This window comes from Balaenoptera musculus, chromosome 14 (genome assembly GCF_009873245.2).
Source record: "Balaenoptera musculus isolate JJ_BM4_2016_0621 chromosome 14, mBalMus1.pri.v3, whole genome shotgun sequence".
In the NCBI taxonomy this organism is placed as follows: Eukaryota; Metazoa; Chordata; class Mammalia; order Artiodactyla; family Balaenopteridae; genus Balaenoptera; species Balaenoptera musculus.
In genome coordinates, this window is record NC_045798.1 from 38,381,116 (window position 1) to 38,396,334 (window position 15,219).

The window sequence follows — 15,219 nt, forward strand, 5'->3', positions numbered from 1 at the left end:
AGAAGCCCACTCACCGCAACTAGAGAAAGCCCGCATGCAGCAACAAACACCCAACGCAGCCAAAAATAAAAATAAATAAATTTTTAAAACCCTTACAAAAAAAACAAAAAAGAAAAGGAGGTTATTTTTTAAGGAGACGTTTACCTGTATGCTTATATAACAATAGGAATGACTGCAGAAAGGAAAAAACGATGTAGGAAAGATGAGAGTATTACTGGAGTCATACTGTTAAGCAGGCAGAAAGGGATGGGATCGAGGGGCTGCCTTTAGGTAAATTCATGTAAATTTTGTCCATTTACATGAATCAGAAGGAAGGAAGGGTTTTAGGTACAGACGCAAACAGGTTAGTAGCTATGCTGGTGGAAGAGAGGAGATGTTCTATGACTTCCAGGAAGCAAGGCCATTTGCTGAGTATGAGAACAAGGAGAAGTTGTTGATTTGAGGAGGGAGAAAAAGATAGAAAATAGTTGTCTAGAAGAGTAGGGGAGTTAGGAAAAGATAAAAAATACTGCCATTGGTAAGTCTATGAATACTAAGGGGTAGTAATGCAGGACTTCAGATGGATAACATGTTCTCATCTGGGGTTACTGCTTTGCATCAGGTTCAGATAAATTATCTGCAACTACATTCATCCAGACTTCCTTCACAACTCTCCATAGTAAAAGACCTGTCTTTACTGATGTTTAAGGCCAATCTCTCACTTTTATTCTCTTGTCTCCTTAAAGAAATCAATTTATCGATAATTCCCTATGCTTCTAGATTATAAGATTATAAGCAGGGGCTTTGTTCTTATTCACTGCTATATTCCAAATGCCTAGAAAAGCATCTGGCCCAAAGAAAGTGCTCAGAAATTTTGTTTGAATCAGTGAACAGATGTGCAACTTTTTCCACTCTGATTTCCCTGCCATGTCCAATGCTCAAATTTCTGCTATCTTTAAAAAGAAATGACGCTCCTTCACAGTCTCCTCCAGCTACTGCCATAGCTCCTTGCCTTAACAACTATGTTTCTTGAATTTTTTGATTTAATAAATATTTACTGAGCATCTACAATGTTCTAGGTACAATTCTAGATGCTAGGCATATAGCAGTGAATTAGAGTTAAGAACAAAACAACTGAAAATTCCTTCCTTTGTTGAGCTTAAGTTTGAATGGAAAGAGAAAAACAACAGAATAAGTAAGCAAATTCTATAATATATTAGGAAGAGATAAGTGCTACAGGTAAAAATAAAACAAGGAAGAGAGTACTGAGCTGGGCAGCTAGGTAGTAAGGTGAGGGCATTCTCAATTTTTGAAAGAGTGTTCAGGGAAGGTCTCTCTTGAGATTGCATTTAGGCCTAGACCTGAAGAGGGTAAAGGAAGAACCCATGTGGATATTCAGAGGAAAATGTTCCAGGCAGAGGGATGAGCAAGTCCAAAGGCCCTGAGGCAGAAGAGTAACAGACTGGTTTGTGAATAGTAAAGAGGTCAATGTGGCTGCTGTCTACTCTCTCTGTACTTCTGCCCTTCCCACTCATGTCTCAGTCTACTTCAGTATAGTACCTATCAATATTGTCATCATTATTTAGGAACTGTTCTCAACAAGATAACAACCTTAAATATAATGGACAATTTATTTTTTACTTGACCTTTCTGAGTATTTGGAATTTTAAGTCACTTTCTCTTCTTTGAAATATTCTATTCCCCTGGCATTTGTGATACCCCCACTGCTTTCCTCTTTGTATTATGGGTGACTTTATACTTTCCCTTCCTCTGCCCATTCCTTATCCTACACTAGGGTTACAACTTGTTGCTTGAGAGAGCCAAATGAGTCCATATAAATGTCCCCTCCTACCTCCTTTCTGTACCTGCATGTGCGTGCACATGCATGCATGCACACATACACACTTAAAAATAAATTTGGGCCAATATTTTACATAAAAACTGAGATTCCTGGCTTCTCTTGAAAAACCAGAAGATCTTGAAATACTGGGTCAGTGCTACCATGTGGCAGCAAATGCTCAGAACTGAGGACGTGAACTCTTCAGTTTGTTATAATCCTCACAACTCACGCAATGGATGCTACCGATACTTAGATCCAACTAACTTCAACCCAGTTACATGTATGGTATCATAGGCTCAAGAGTTCATAAACCCTGATAAACACAACCGTCTTAATAAATCTCATCTATCTTAGTGGTTTCAGCATGAAATGACTGTTGAATTGGCTTCAAGTCCTTATCTTTGAGTTCCAAAGCAATAATGCCAATGTCTGGTATCCATTTCTCTTTGGACATCCCATAGGCACCTCAAACTCAGTAGGTGTGAAATAGAAATAACCTTGCTTGCTCTCATTCCCCCAAACTGGTATTCCTTAGCATAGGGACTACCACTACCAACAACCCAACTGTCCTGGTCAGAAACTTGAGCTGACCTGAAATTTTCCCTAACTTTTATCCCCATACCCTCAAATCTACAACTCCTATTGCTTCTACTTTCTATTTTTTCCTATGCACTTGCCTCTCCATTTACTGCCAACTTCCACTATAATTGTATATCTAGATTATTCCTATGGCAGTATAACTGGACTCCCTATATCCACCCAGCTTTGCCTCACTCCAATCCATTCTCTAAAGACTGGAGATTTCTAAGACCCTATCTTGTCAATCCCTAGCTTAAATTTTCATTTATTCATTGAATATTTATTGAATACTTATTATTTGCCCGGCCCTGATCTAGGTGATGTGGATATACAACAGAGAATGGCAACAAAAATAAAATCTTCCACTCTTCAATGCTGATAATTCCAGTGACACACAAGCCCTTTGTAATCTGACTCAGGTTTCTCTCTTCAGCCTCATCTGTCACCAACTGTCTCCCTACCTGCAAATGAAAGCATTTGCTGCTCCCAAATCACAGACTGGCTTTTGCCTATATTGTTCTCAACCCATATCCCATTCCCTGGTGAATTCTACTCTGCTTAGTTGTCACCTGGGGAATGTTCTCTGAATCCCAGATGGTAAGATGAGATACATACCCCTTCAGTATATTCCAATAGCACTTTGTCAATAGCCACCTACCTTAATTATGTCTGTTTCCTGACTAGATTCTGAAGCACTTGATGGTAAGAGCCATAACTTATTAATAATTATATCACTGGCATGAAGCACAGCACATAGCACAATAGTGGTGATCAACACGTTTTTCTTAAACAGATCAAACAAGGGAAAACATATCAACCCCATGAAACAATATAGTATGTAGCAGATTGGGTGTCCCCTTCACTGTGAATGCATATAAACTGGGACTGTATATTACATTGTAGATACCACACAAATGATAGGCAACAGACTATACAAAAGGAGTTTACTACTGTCACAGAGAGAAACCAGGAAATGTAGCTTTGTGCCTACCTTAGAGTTTACCTAATGTATTAAGAATCTAAGCACTGAGTGCCAATGGTTGCAAAAACAGAGGTAGTCTTCTTCCCTCTAAAAATCAGATTTGAATCTGTTTAAGCCTCCAGATTAGGGGTGTCCAGTAAAACTTCCTACGATGACAGAAATGTTCTACACTTGTGCTGTCCAATATGGTAGACACTGACCATATAAGACTATTAAGCACCTAAGTCGTGGCTAGTACATCTGAGGAACTAAAGTTTTAACTTTATTTTAATGAACTAAAGTTTAAATTTAAATGGCTACATGTGACTGGTGGCTACCATACTAAACAGTGAAACTCTAGATTTAACCATTGATTTGCAAAAAACACAGAAGGATGACGAAAATGTTCAACTAACTATGGAAACAGAATCAGCAAAATCATAACTGAGGAAAACTATACAGGACAAATGATTCAGTTCCTTCAACAAATAAGTATCAGGATAGTGATTACTCTTGTGGTGGGGAGGGAAGAGGCATAAGCAGAAGCGGGGATATAGTGGGCTTCTGAGGTAGATTTTGTTCATGGGTGGTGGTTATAATGATATTTGTCATATAATTCATAAAACTGTACATGTTTTGCTATTTTATGTATTTGTTTGCTTCAACAATAAAAGTTAAAATTTCTTTCAAAGGTGGTTATATGGAAAAGAATATAACAATGTGAGAAAACTAGTTTCAATGTTTGTTCTCACACTATCTAGCTATGAGCAGTTGTTACACTTAATAGCTTTCTAAGATCACCTCCTTGTAAGGCCCTAGGCACACATGCAATGGAAATTAACCTGCATTATAATACTAAGAGGAAGACCCTGCATACCTTTACCTAACATAAAATGATGACTTGCAAATACAGCATGAACTATTTATATACAAATAGATGTTTGAAGATTGAGAGACCCTTGAAAACAATTTACTGTCACAATTTAGTGAATCTCTGTACAAACGCTACAGTGTTAATGTATCAAATTATTTCTTCACCATAAAGGCAAATTTAGCCTAAATCTAGTTTGATTTGTTCTGAATTAGCCCAATAAGATTTGCTATTCCACTGCCATCAGAATAATGGCACATCCATTCTCTATCTTTAAACTTAAATTTAAGAATGTTTTGCTATAGTACTGATTCTTGTTCTAAACTAAAATGGACATACTTTTCACTTTGTAGTTCCTGTATTTTCTTTGAATTTTCTCTGTTTTTTTCTTCAATTTCTTCCTTAAGTTCCTTTACCTGGGTTTTATAAAGTGTCTGCAAAACAAGTGATAAGAAGAAATAAGTGTTTATGGTAGGTTAAAAAACAGTTCGGTAGTTTCTTATAAACAATTAACACATGGTCCAACAATTCCACTCCTAAGTATTTACCCAGGACAAATACAAATATATATCCATACAGAGTCTTATACATAAATTTTCATTGCAGTTTTATTCATAGTAACTCCAAACTGGAAACAACCCCAGATATCTATCATCAGATGAATTTTTAAAGTTGTGATGTACCCATACTACTCAACAATAAAAAGGAATGAACTACTAATATATACAGTGTGATAAACCTAAAAAATGTTAAGCTGTATGAAAGAAACCAGGTGCTAAAGAGTGTGTACTACATGATTCCATGTATATGAACTTGTAGAATAGGTGAAAATAATCAATAAGACAGAAAGCAAATCAGTGGTTGCCTGCAGATAGAGGTGGGTGGAGAAGATTGACTCCAAAGGGCCGTGAAGGAAATGTTTTATATGTTGATTGTGGTGGTGGTCACAGTATACACATATGTCAGAATTTATCAACCACTTAAAATGGGTACAATTTATTATATATAAATTATACCTCAAAAATATATTAAATATTATATTGATTGGAAAAACATTATAAAGAAACTTAGCAAGCAATACTTATTTAAAAGTTAGATCAATTCTTGAAGTGAATAATGTTAGAGAAACCACTTCTCTTCTGGGTGATGAAGTGGGTGGTTGAGAGGTAGAAGAAATATCCATAAATAGGATTTATCAATGTTCTGTCAACATATGGATAATATATACTTATTACAGAACAATGATTCTTACAAAATTCACTAGGTTTTTGCCAACTCCGTCAAAAAATATTTAACAGGCATGAAAAACTATTAGACCCACACTGTGTTAGATGCTGAGGTTACAGAGTAAACTTCCAATTCTGAAGTCTATTTCTTTTTTTTAAACCACCCTTTTTAGTTTAAAAGATAAGGAAAAAAATAGTAAGAATCAGCAAATAGCTGTGGAGTACTACTTTTACACTGTACACTGAATTATATCTCTAAGAAATAGCACTTCTCTAGGGGAAAAATACATTTCCATGGGAATGCAAATGAAGGAAGAATGATAGCTGGCTCTAGTTTAAGTGCTTACAATTTCTAAAATGAAATAGTCCATTCTGCATTTAGGAATCAGATTCTCATTTCTCCTTTCTCTGACTTCAATTACTGAAATTTATATGTGTAATCAATGAAGAAAGAAAAAGAAAAATAACTTGATTTGAAAGCCCAGATTAAAGAAAATCTTAAATTTGGTTCATAATAGCTTATCAAATTTAACATCTAACCCAGTCCTCACAAGCAATAGAATAAATCAAAACTAAAGACAGGGTTAGTATTTTGTATGGTTTTTATAGAGGCAAAAATCAAGAATCCATAGGAACCACCACAAATCACTTGACAGCCATCCCCAAACATGGAGGCACTGAATGATTACTCTGTGGAAGCCTAGGGACAAAAAGGTGTGCTTGATATTACAGACCACTTTGCAGAAGTCAGTACCACACACTGAATAGTTAAGGTTAATTTACACTCAGGGAAAAGTTTTTCAACAATCTTGAATTATTTTTTAATTTAAAAACATATTCCAGTGATAGTATAATAAGCCACGAAGAAATAGACAGAAGTAGAAAGTCACCATATTTATTAGGAGATGAAAAGAGTAGAGCATGAAGCTCTAAATTGTGTGAAATTCTGTAGAGCTCTAATGGTATCCAGATGTTTTACTAGAGAAATCATTACTTCCAATATTGTTCACACTTGGTTTCTAGGGCATGTTTATCAGTGTAACTCAAACTCCATGCATTTAATTACACTGCTTAAAGCTCATAGGAAAGGTGGTTGTCACTGAAAGAGAAATGGAGCTGGTAGATAAATGTCAAGCTGAAATGGCAGAGCACAAGCTTGGCAACCAAAGGAAGTAAACAAAAATTCAGAGGTTTCAATAAAGCCTCAAAGCATTAGCTATAAATGCTCATCAACAGTAGTAATGAAAATAACTTGGCCTGCAGCAAATAAGAAAATGATTTTTATGGAGAAAAAGGATAACAGATGCATAAAAGTGCACACAGAGCTGAAATAGGAGAAAGCTCCTCAACATTAGTTATACCCACAACTGTATGTAGTTATACCTAGAGATATATGTATGTAGGCCCCTATAATGTGTATACAAGAACCACACATGATAATACTGGCACTCTAAACCACCAGAGCTTGCTACCAGACAGACAGAAACCTTAACAAAGTCTTATATGTAGCTCCAGTTTGAAAGCAATTCTGGAAATATTTGCACAAAAACAGTCATTTCTTTACAACTTAAACAGACTACCAACTCAGACCCAGAAATGAAATGCAAAGATGGGGATATAAAGAAGGGGAGAAAACTACTTCACAGTCATTTGAAAAAGAATCATAGTTCACATTAAAAATCTAAATACCTTGTTTTAAGTCAGGTTTTGAAACAGTCTATATGTTAAAAATGATTCTCACCGAGAAATATTGCTCAGCTTCAAGCTGATCTTGTAGCTCCCGCATCTGTCCTTCATTTCCTCTGTATTGTCTTTAGACAAAAGAGAAAACAGTAAACAAATGCTCCTATTTATACTAGACTTTATATTATTCTTCGTTTCTTAAAGTTGTTACAATAAAAAAGGTTTACTAAAGTAACCTTTGTTTCAAAAAATCATTCTTCAGGGACTTCCCTGGCAGTCCAGTGGTTAAGACTGTGCTTCCACTGCAGGGGGCGCAGGTTTGATCCCTGATAGGGGAAGTAAGATCTTGCATGCCGCGCGGTGCGGCCAAAAAAATTTAAAAAATCATACTTCATTATACAGTATTACTTTACTAGTTATATTTGGTTAGGCCACACTTCTGCTCCTTATTAAATGATACTATGAAAAGTTGAGGGAACAGTTTTCTACTGAAGGTCACTTTTTAATTGTGGATTAATCCACAATGCAAAAATAAAAATAAAAATGATATTTTTTGGTAAATTTTTGTAAAGAAAAGCTTTCTTAGGGATACACTTAAAATGTCTTATGCAGTAAGTAGACTATTAAAAACTTGACCATATTTAATAAATAATAAGAATAATTTAGTACTATATTTTATGGTCAATTAAGCACAAGGGTGCGGTGGAAATGAATACTCAGGTAAGGAGTAAGAAGGGAGGCAATAACAACAACTGACAAAGGAGGAGTAACACAGATAAAGAGACAAGTACATGTACAGAATACATACACGTAAACACTGCTCACAGAGAGGAAAGGACTCAAAAAGACAGAGACACAATGCAACCCAAAGACATAGCTATTCAACAATGAACAATTCCATCTGCAGCTGCTAGGTTTTCATATTAGATAGTAACAGCTTTTTATTTTCAGCATATGGTTGACAGAAAGTACATAATAATTATTAGTTAAATGCTGAGTGAAAGTTATTTCGGGAGAAGAAAACTACAAAACACATTACTTGGTAAAAACAGTGGCTCTAAAAGGGGAAAAGAATTTCACCAATATAAAGTCAACAAAATCAAAACCAGCAATTTTACCTAAGAATTACTGTGTTGTAAATGAAGCTGGCAAATGAAGACATTATAACATAAATTTGGAGGAAATAAAACGTCATGGTCTGGCATAAGGTATCTTTGCTATTAAATTTCTGAACCATGTCCTTATACAAATTCTGAAAGTCATACTGACACCTTGCTTTGTCCCCATTTCAAGTAAGTGGGCACATCACATCTCAGAATAGAAGAAAAAGGACATTTTGCATTTTGAGATGAACCAAAGAAACAAGATAAAACAAACAAACAAACAAATACAGGGCCATCATGTCTAATGTCTAATTCTAGCCTCTAAAATAAAGAAACCTTAAACATTTTCTGTAAGGTACTAAATCCTTAATAAAAAGGTTATTCCTGATTTTTGTAATTCTAGTGTGAAGAAACATGATGACTTTCGTAGATATGAAAATCATATGAGAAAACTGTGTTTTTCCTACCATAAACAGACATTGTAAAGTCAGTAGTCTTGATAATGTCCTGTTTTTTCCCCTTTAAATAACTGTTTTTTATTTAGTAAGCCTGTCTTTCCAAAGCCTGAACTCCCTTGCAAACCTTCTTTGCAAATAAATTCTTTTATTTTTTCTAAATGCTTTTTCCTAAATCTTCCTTTCACAAACTCTAAGTACATAACCTATACACACATAAAATATGAAACACATAAGCAAATGCTAAACACAAAAAAGAAAGAAATCAAGAATGTTATTTCCGAAACTTACTTTGTAAGCTGAGCTAATTCAAACTCTAATAATCTCTTTGCTTCCAATAAAGTATTTATCTCCTGTTTCATCTGCTTTTCTAAACCTTTTAAATTGTCTGCCTCAAATGCTTGGGTCTTCAATTCATTTTGTAACAACAGTCGCTTATTTGACTCCTGCTCCAGTTGCAGGGATAGATTCTTAACCTATGAATGAGAAAAATAATTGGGATTGTAAATCTCTTTAGTAATTTATTAGACATTTGAAAGAATACTAATCAAATCTCAAGTACATTATAATTCCTTATACAAGTAGAAAATATTAGTATTGTAATGAGTCTCCACTGTTCTATGCATTTATTACTGCAGAATTTAGTGTTAAATCAAATTAATTCCCAAATTTCAGATGTGAGATCTTGGAGGGAAAAGAAATCTGGTTTCTTTGTACCCCAACCTGTATGGAAATTTTGGAGAAGGTGAGTATAAAAGTCACTTTTGGGGGGACATTCCTAAATTGTATTTAAATTTACCTGCTCTTTCATAAATGTTTGTACTCTAATCTACAACCCTCCAGAGTTTATAAAACAAATTGAATATATATTTAATTCAACTCAATAAATATTTATCAAGTACTTATTAGGCGTTAGGACTAATAAACTGACTCCACAGTTTAACGCTTCTTTTGAAATCTAAATACAATGCTCCTCTTTGGGATTACTGGATACCTGACAATAAAGAGGTTTCTCTCTCTCTCTCTCTCTCTCTCTCTCTCTCTTAAAAAGCAAATGGTCAGTTTCTTCAGGGGAGGAGCTGTGACACTTCTTTACAGTTGTACTGTCATAGTGCAAAATGGTATAGAACCTATGGTGTGAATGTTCACTATACGAAGATGAAAATTTTAGGAGTTAGGGATATAGTGGTGACCTTACAGCAGTGAACCCAGATACATATAGGTTATTTTATTAAAATCTCCACCATGTTGTTTAAATTATAGATAATGACTTTTTAGTAATAACAATGATATTCTCTTTTATAAGATGAACAAAATCAGTATTATTTTTCTTACTTCATCCTCCATCCTTTCTTTATTTTCAGTCAAATGCTCTAGCTTCTGCTGAGATTGTTTTAGATCAACGTCTAGCATGGAGCACTGCTTCTCAATCTGAACAACCCTATTTTCAGCCTTCTCTCGAGCTTCTCTCTCTTCCTTCAGCTTTTTTTCCATCTCTGTGAAAGAAAAGTTACAAACATACATCTAAAGAAAAAGACTAATGCTTTTCACTTTCATGGGCTGTCTAAGACAACTAGGTGCCAAAAATCCCTACTGTTTTTATCCTGGGACTCTTTTAGAGCTATTCATTATAGAAGTTCTAACATTATGAATTATTTGTATAGTGGGATCTCTAAAGGAAGAGAGTCATAAAATATAACTAATCTTCCAAATCCATCCCTTGCCCAATGATCTGAGAGACTATTCAGTGCCATTTTCAGACCAGAAGGTGAAAGTATAGCTGGAAAAAAGTGGAGTATCTAAGGAGAAGAATGGAGGTAGTTCAGATAAAAGTAGAAAAATAAGATTGTGGTTATTAATCTATACCTAGCATTGTTCCAGAAAAGTTTCCGAGGCTTAAGGCTGTGATGTAAACTTTAACTTATGCAACTCAGACAAGATTCCGTGATAGTATAATACCTATTTTAATTATTATCAGAAGATATTAGTCTACAGTGAGGTTCCCTTTTTGAGATATGGTAACTAAGGTTCTGAAGGTTAATTTTCTAGGGTCCTGCAACTCTTAAGTTGCACCATCAGGTTTCAAACTTAATAAGTCTGCTTTCTCACTTTCAGACTGTCCTCTAGGTGACAAAACAGAAACCATCAGAATGGAGCTTCCTGAATAATTCCCAGATTTCTGGCTTGGGCCCCTGGATGTTGAATACCATCATCCATAACCATGATAATATCTCCCATTTACTGAAAGCTTTCTATGTACAGGCAGTTTAGATGCATTTTCCCACCTAATTTTTTTTTGTTTTTTCATAGTCATAGCGTGGCTAAGAGGCAAAGTAGATTTGTCTGATTACAAGCCTGGGCTCATAAAAACTAGATAGCCATTAACCAAGACAGTCAGAATAGGAGTAAGGGCAGGTCTGACAGATAAGGTCACACGTTTTCCCTTGAATAAACTGAATTTAAGGTGCCAGGTAACACTTCCAGGTTACAGTAGGTTAAGAAGTGAGTAGAAGGTGAAGAAAAGGAAGACATCTTTTTATAAGTTTGGCTATAAAGGGATGGAATAAAACAGTGGCAATTAGTAAGGATCACAGGTTGCTGCAAGGGTTTGTCTTTTTTTTTAAGATGGGAGAGACTTGTACATGTTTACAACAAGAAGGAATTCAGTGGAGGAAAAAAGGTTGAGAATAAAGAGGAGAAAAAGAAATAATAAGTTGAGATAAGAGGCTGGATCTGAATACAGCTAGAACATATTAGCAAGGACAGGAAGAGGATCACCCTCCTCTAAGATGAGAAGGAAGATAATGAACATGGGTAAAGTAGCAGGACAGGTTGATTAAGTTAGAGAATTAGATTCTGAGGGGTTCACACCTATGATTTCACAATTTCTTTTTGAAATAGGAGAATGTTCACCTAAAATTAAAGTGATAAAGAAATGGCATAGGAAGCTTGAGGAGAGAAATATAAGTTTAGGAGAAGGAAATCATGAGTGACATATATAAAAATGACAGCTCACCTGAGGCTGGAGACAATACATTGGGATAACACCCATCTGAAGAACTATTTGAAGCAATGAAAAGTGGCCAGCTAGTCTGATCTAGATCTGTTGTGCTTAGAGGCATAACACAGTGGAAATACAAAGGAATGAGAGAGTTGAGGGTACAAAGCAAGAAAGCAGATGAATTAACAGACAATGAGTTCCAGAATGGATCTCGAAGAAAACAAAGGAAAGGGCTGAAAAACTGGGAGAAATGAGAATCCACTGACTTTTACAGGGAGTAGAGGGTAGTATAGGGAGTAGAGAATGGTAGAGTAAGAGAACTAGCAGGTGAAATTGTCATTTTAAAAAATGGAAGGTATCAAAAAAGGAAGGCACCCTTTCCCCAGATCATCATTTATAATTTCTAAGAGTTTAAACTACTACACAATAAAATTTGATCAAAATCAAAATATTTTTGTTGGCATTATTTAAAAACTAATCATGTAGAAAATATTAAAACTGACACTTACCACACATTGCAACAGACTTGGCCTCTTCAATAGATTGATGTTTGTCAGTTAAACGAGCTTTGGTTACTTTATGTTCATTTAGCTCTTGTTCTAACCTTTGCTGTAATGATTTAAGCTTGTAGTTTAAATCTATTTCTAAGTTATTCTTTTCCTGTAAAATGAGAATGAGAGTCATGTACTACGCTGTGCAAAAGGCACATCATTAAATCTTATATTAATTAATATCCCATAAGAGATAATACATGAATCACATTGGCTTGAAATGTTACGCCATATATACTTAAATATTTTTATTCAAGACAACTTTATTTTTATACTTCTTGTATATTTCACACCATCTATAATGTCTTACTTTAAAAATCACAATAAGCACATATAATTAAAAGCAAAATATCACCTTTTTTCTACCCCCCACCCTTCCCCATATGAATCATTAGCCATGGCTGATGGCAGGGCAGAGTTCTGTTATGTTCAGGAGGGTTCACTGCGAGGATCAGAAATGAATAGGACAATTCTTCAGTTCATTCAAAAATTTTTGCTACCGTTTAAAAAAACTGATCTCTATTTACATTTGCATCTACACCTAGATTTACCTTGCTCTGACAAAAGAATGTCAACATGTATTCCATTCCTGTTTGGGTACTTCTACTCTTCTTCTTTCATCCTATTTCCAAACTTATACCAGACTTAGACATCAAAAAGCTATTCTGAATGACACAAAACATGTCCAAAGGACAAGATAAGTGGTGGATTTTCTGATCATTTATCTGAGGATCTAGTAAACCTACAACATTTCAGGGAGGTAAGCTAAATCTGCATATTACCTATTTAATCCTTTTCTTAGCAAGGTAAGGACAGAGGATAACCAATGGCATTTTTTGACTGTTATGAAAACTCTACATGCAAAGGCCAATTACATTATGTATGCTCTTTACTATTTTGCTAACTCTTACTAACGAAATGGAAAAAGCACACATGGTCTACTACATACTAATCCTTTGTTTTCCTTCTTCATAATTAGTAAGGTTCAGCATCTTCATCTTACCCATGTACAAAAAATGGGGGAAAAATTCTATATGAAGAGGTATCTCCAAACCAAAGCAATTTGTGATGATCAGATAATATCAGATATCTGATACCCTTCAAGGGTAAAAACAAACAAATAAAAATAACACCCTAAAAAGCCCAAATTAAGACCCACATACACCTCCACACAGCAACCAACAATAAAAACTTCTAGAAATGTAAACATATAAAGATTAGGAATGAATGATCTTTTATAAAACCATCCTATAATATCTGATAATCAGTAAATACTATCTCATAATTGGTATATGTTAAATCATTTACCTTTTCTGAATGATTAAGCATGTCTTGAGCCTCTTTTCTTTCTGCTTCCACTCTTTCAAGATTATGTTTGAGATGCTTCACCTCCTCTTGTAAAGATGTAATTCGAGCTATCAAGTAAGAAAAAAGTTCAAGTCACATAGTCATTGAAAGAGAAATCTTTTTTTTCCAGCATGATCATTAAGATAAAAAAAGTTTAAAATCTCCTGATCAGACAGAAATTTATTAAGTGTTTTCTTAGCAGTATATACAATAACTACAATACATAGTGATAAAAATGTTAATTCTAGTTGGAGATCATCTAGTACATATTCCTCATTTTACAGATGGTCAAAGAGATAAGCCTGAGCTTCGTCCAGAAATCAGATCTGAGTCCTAATCGAGTGCTCTTTTCCCCATGTTAATTAAGGCAAGTATTTAAGTGCTTTTTTATGTATCAGACATTCTGAAAAGTGTTTAATTACTCTTAAACTTAATGAAGAAAAACTCTATTACTAAAGAAACTAAGTTTTAAGGAATTCAAGTGCTCTAACAAAGCTTAGTTTTAACCTACCTGATGCTCATGTCATGCAATGGTAGCAACTCACATATTTAGAAACTCTACTCATTAAGATATGCTTTAGGTTTTACGTTTTGAATGCATAAGTACTTAATAAACACAATTTAATACATGCAGAATCTAACATATGTGAATATAATTATATTGTCTAGTTCAAAAGTAAAAACCTATTTTCTTATTTTGTGATTCAGTGTGGCCTAAGATTTGACGGGGAAATGGATAAAGCACCCTAAAAGACCCGGAAAAAATTTGTACTTCTTAAAGTTTAGTGTTTAACTTGTAGTACTTGCCAAAGTCTTCAAGGCACTCAACCTGCCTCCCATATTTTACTGTTTCTGAAGTAGTTCTTTAATGAACAAATGAATATTAAATCTTTGGCACGTGATAAGGCTTCTCTGGTAGGCTAGTTCTAGGATCTAGAGAGCAATGAAGCGATTTTATTTACACACACAGGCAATATGGCATTCTGTTCACATAGGAATATTTTCATATAGGAGAAAGAAACACCTGCTAGTTTCTTTCAAATGGTTGAGCAAAAATACAGAGAATGTGTGTGTTTGTATGGAGAGAGATAAAGCAAACATGGCAAGATGTTTAAATGTTAAAGTGTTATTTAAAAAATGCTTCTTCCTGTATTTATAATAAATAATAGGTTTTAAAAATCTGTAGAAAGATAGTATATTCAGGTTAAACTGAATTTTTGTGTAGAAGTTGTTCATATAAACCAACTCCCAAGAAGACAAAGTAATGAAAATATATGGGTTGAATTCATTAGAGTCCTAGTAACTTTATAAAAGGTATGTTAAATATATTTTATTTTCCTCATTTATTGTACTTTTTAAAAAATGCTAGGAAGAAACTATAACTTGTCTGTACAATACATGAAAGCAAAAAAAGCTTCATATTAAAAAAAAAATATATATATATATATATACATACAGTGGAAGGAATAAGAACCAAAATATAAGGGATCATAACCAAAGCAGATCAAAACAATAAAGCTTCTAGAGGAAAATAGGGAATAATATCCTCATGATTTAATCAAAGAATTCAACAGGCCACACTAAATAGCACTGACCACAAAAGAAAAAAAAATAGGACTACAT

The 15,219-nt window shown here is 34.5% G+C and overlaps 1 protein-coding gene across 1 annotated transcript in view; it reads right to left on the reverse strand.

Moving 5' to 3' along the window:
- Nucleotides 1–15,219, reverse strand: part of ROCK1 (Rho associated coiled-coil containing protein kinase 1) — a 150,526-nt gene that overhangs the window by 21,224 nt on the left and 114,083 nt on the right. Inside the window, exons 17-22 of the mRNA XM_036823051.1 lie at nt 13,558–13,664; nt 12,208–12,358; nt 10,033–10,193; nt 8,989–9,173; nt 7,198–7,267; nt 4,570–4,664 (exon numbers count right to left, since the gene is read on the reverse strand). Coding sequence (XP_036678946.1) covers nt 4,570–4,664; nt 7,198–7,267; nt 8,989–9,173; nt 10,033–10,193; nt 12,208–12,358; nt 13,558–13,664 — 769 coding nt within the window. The remainder of the gene's footprint in view (nt 1–4,569; nt 4,665–7,197; nt 7,268–8,988; nt 9,174–10,032; nt 10,194–12,207; nt 12,359–13,557; nt 13,665–15,219) is intronic.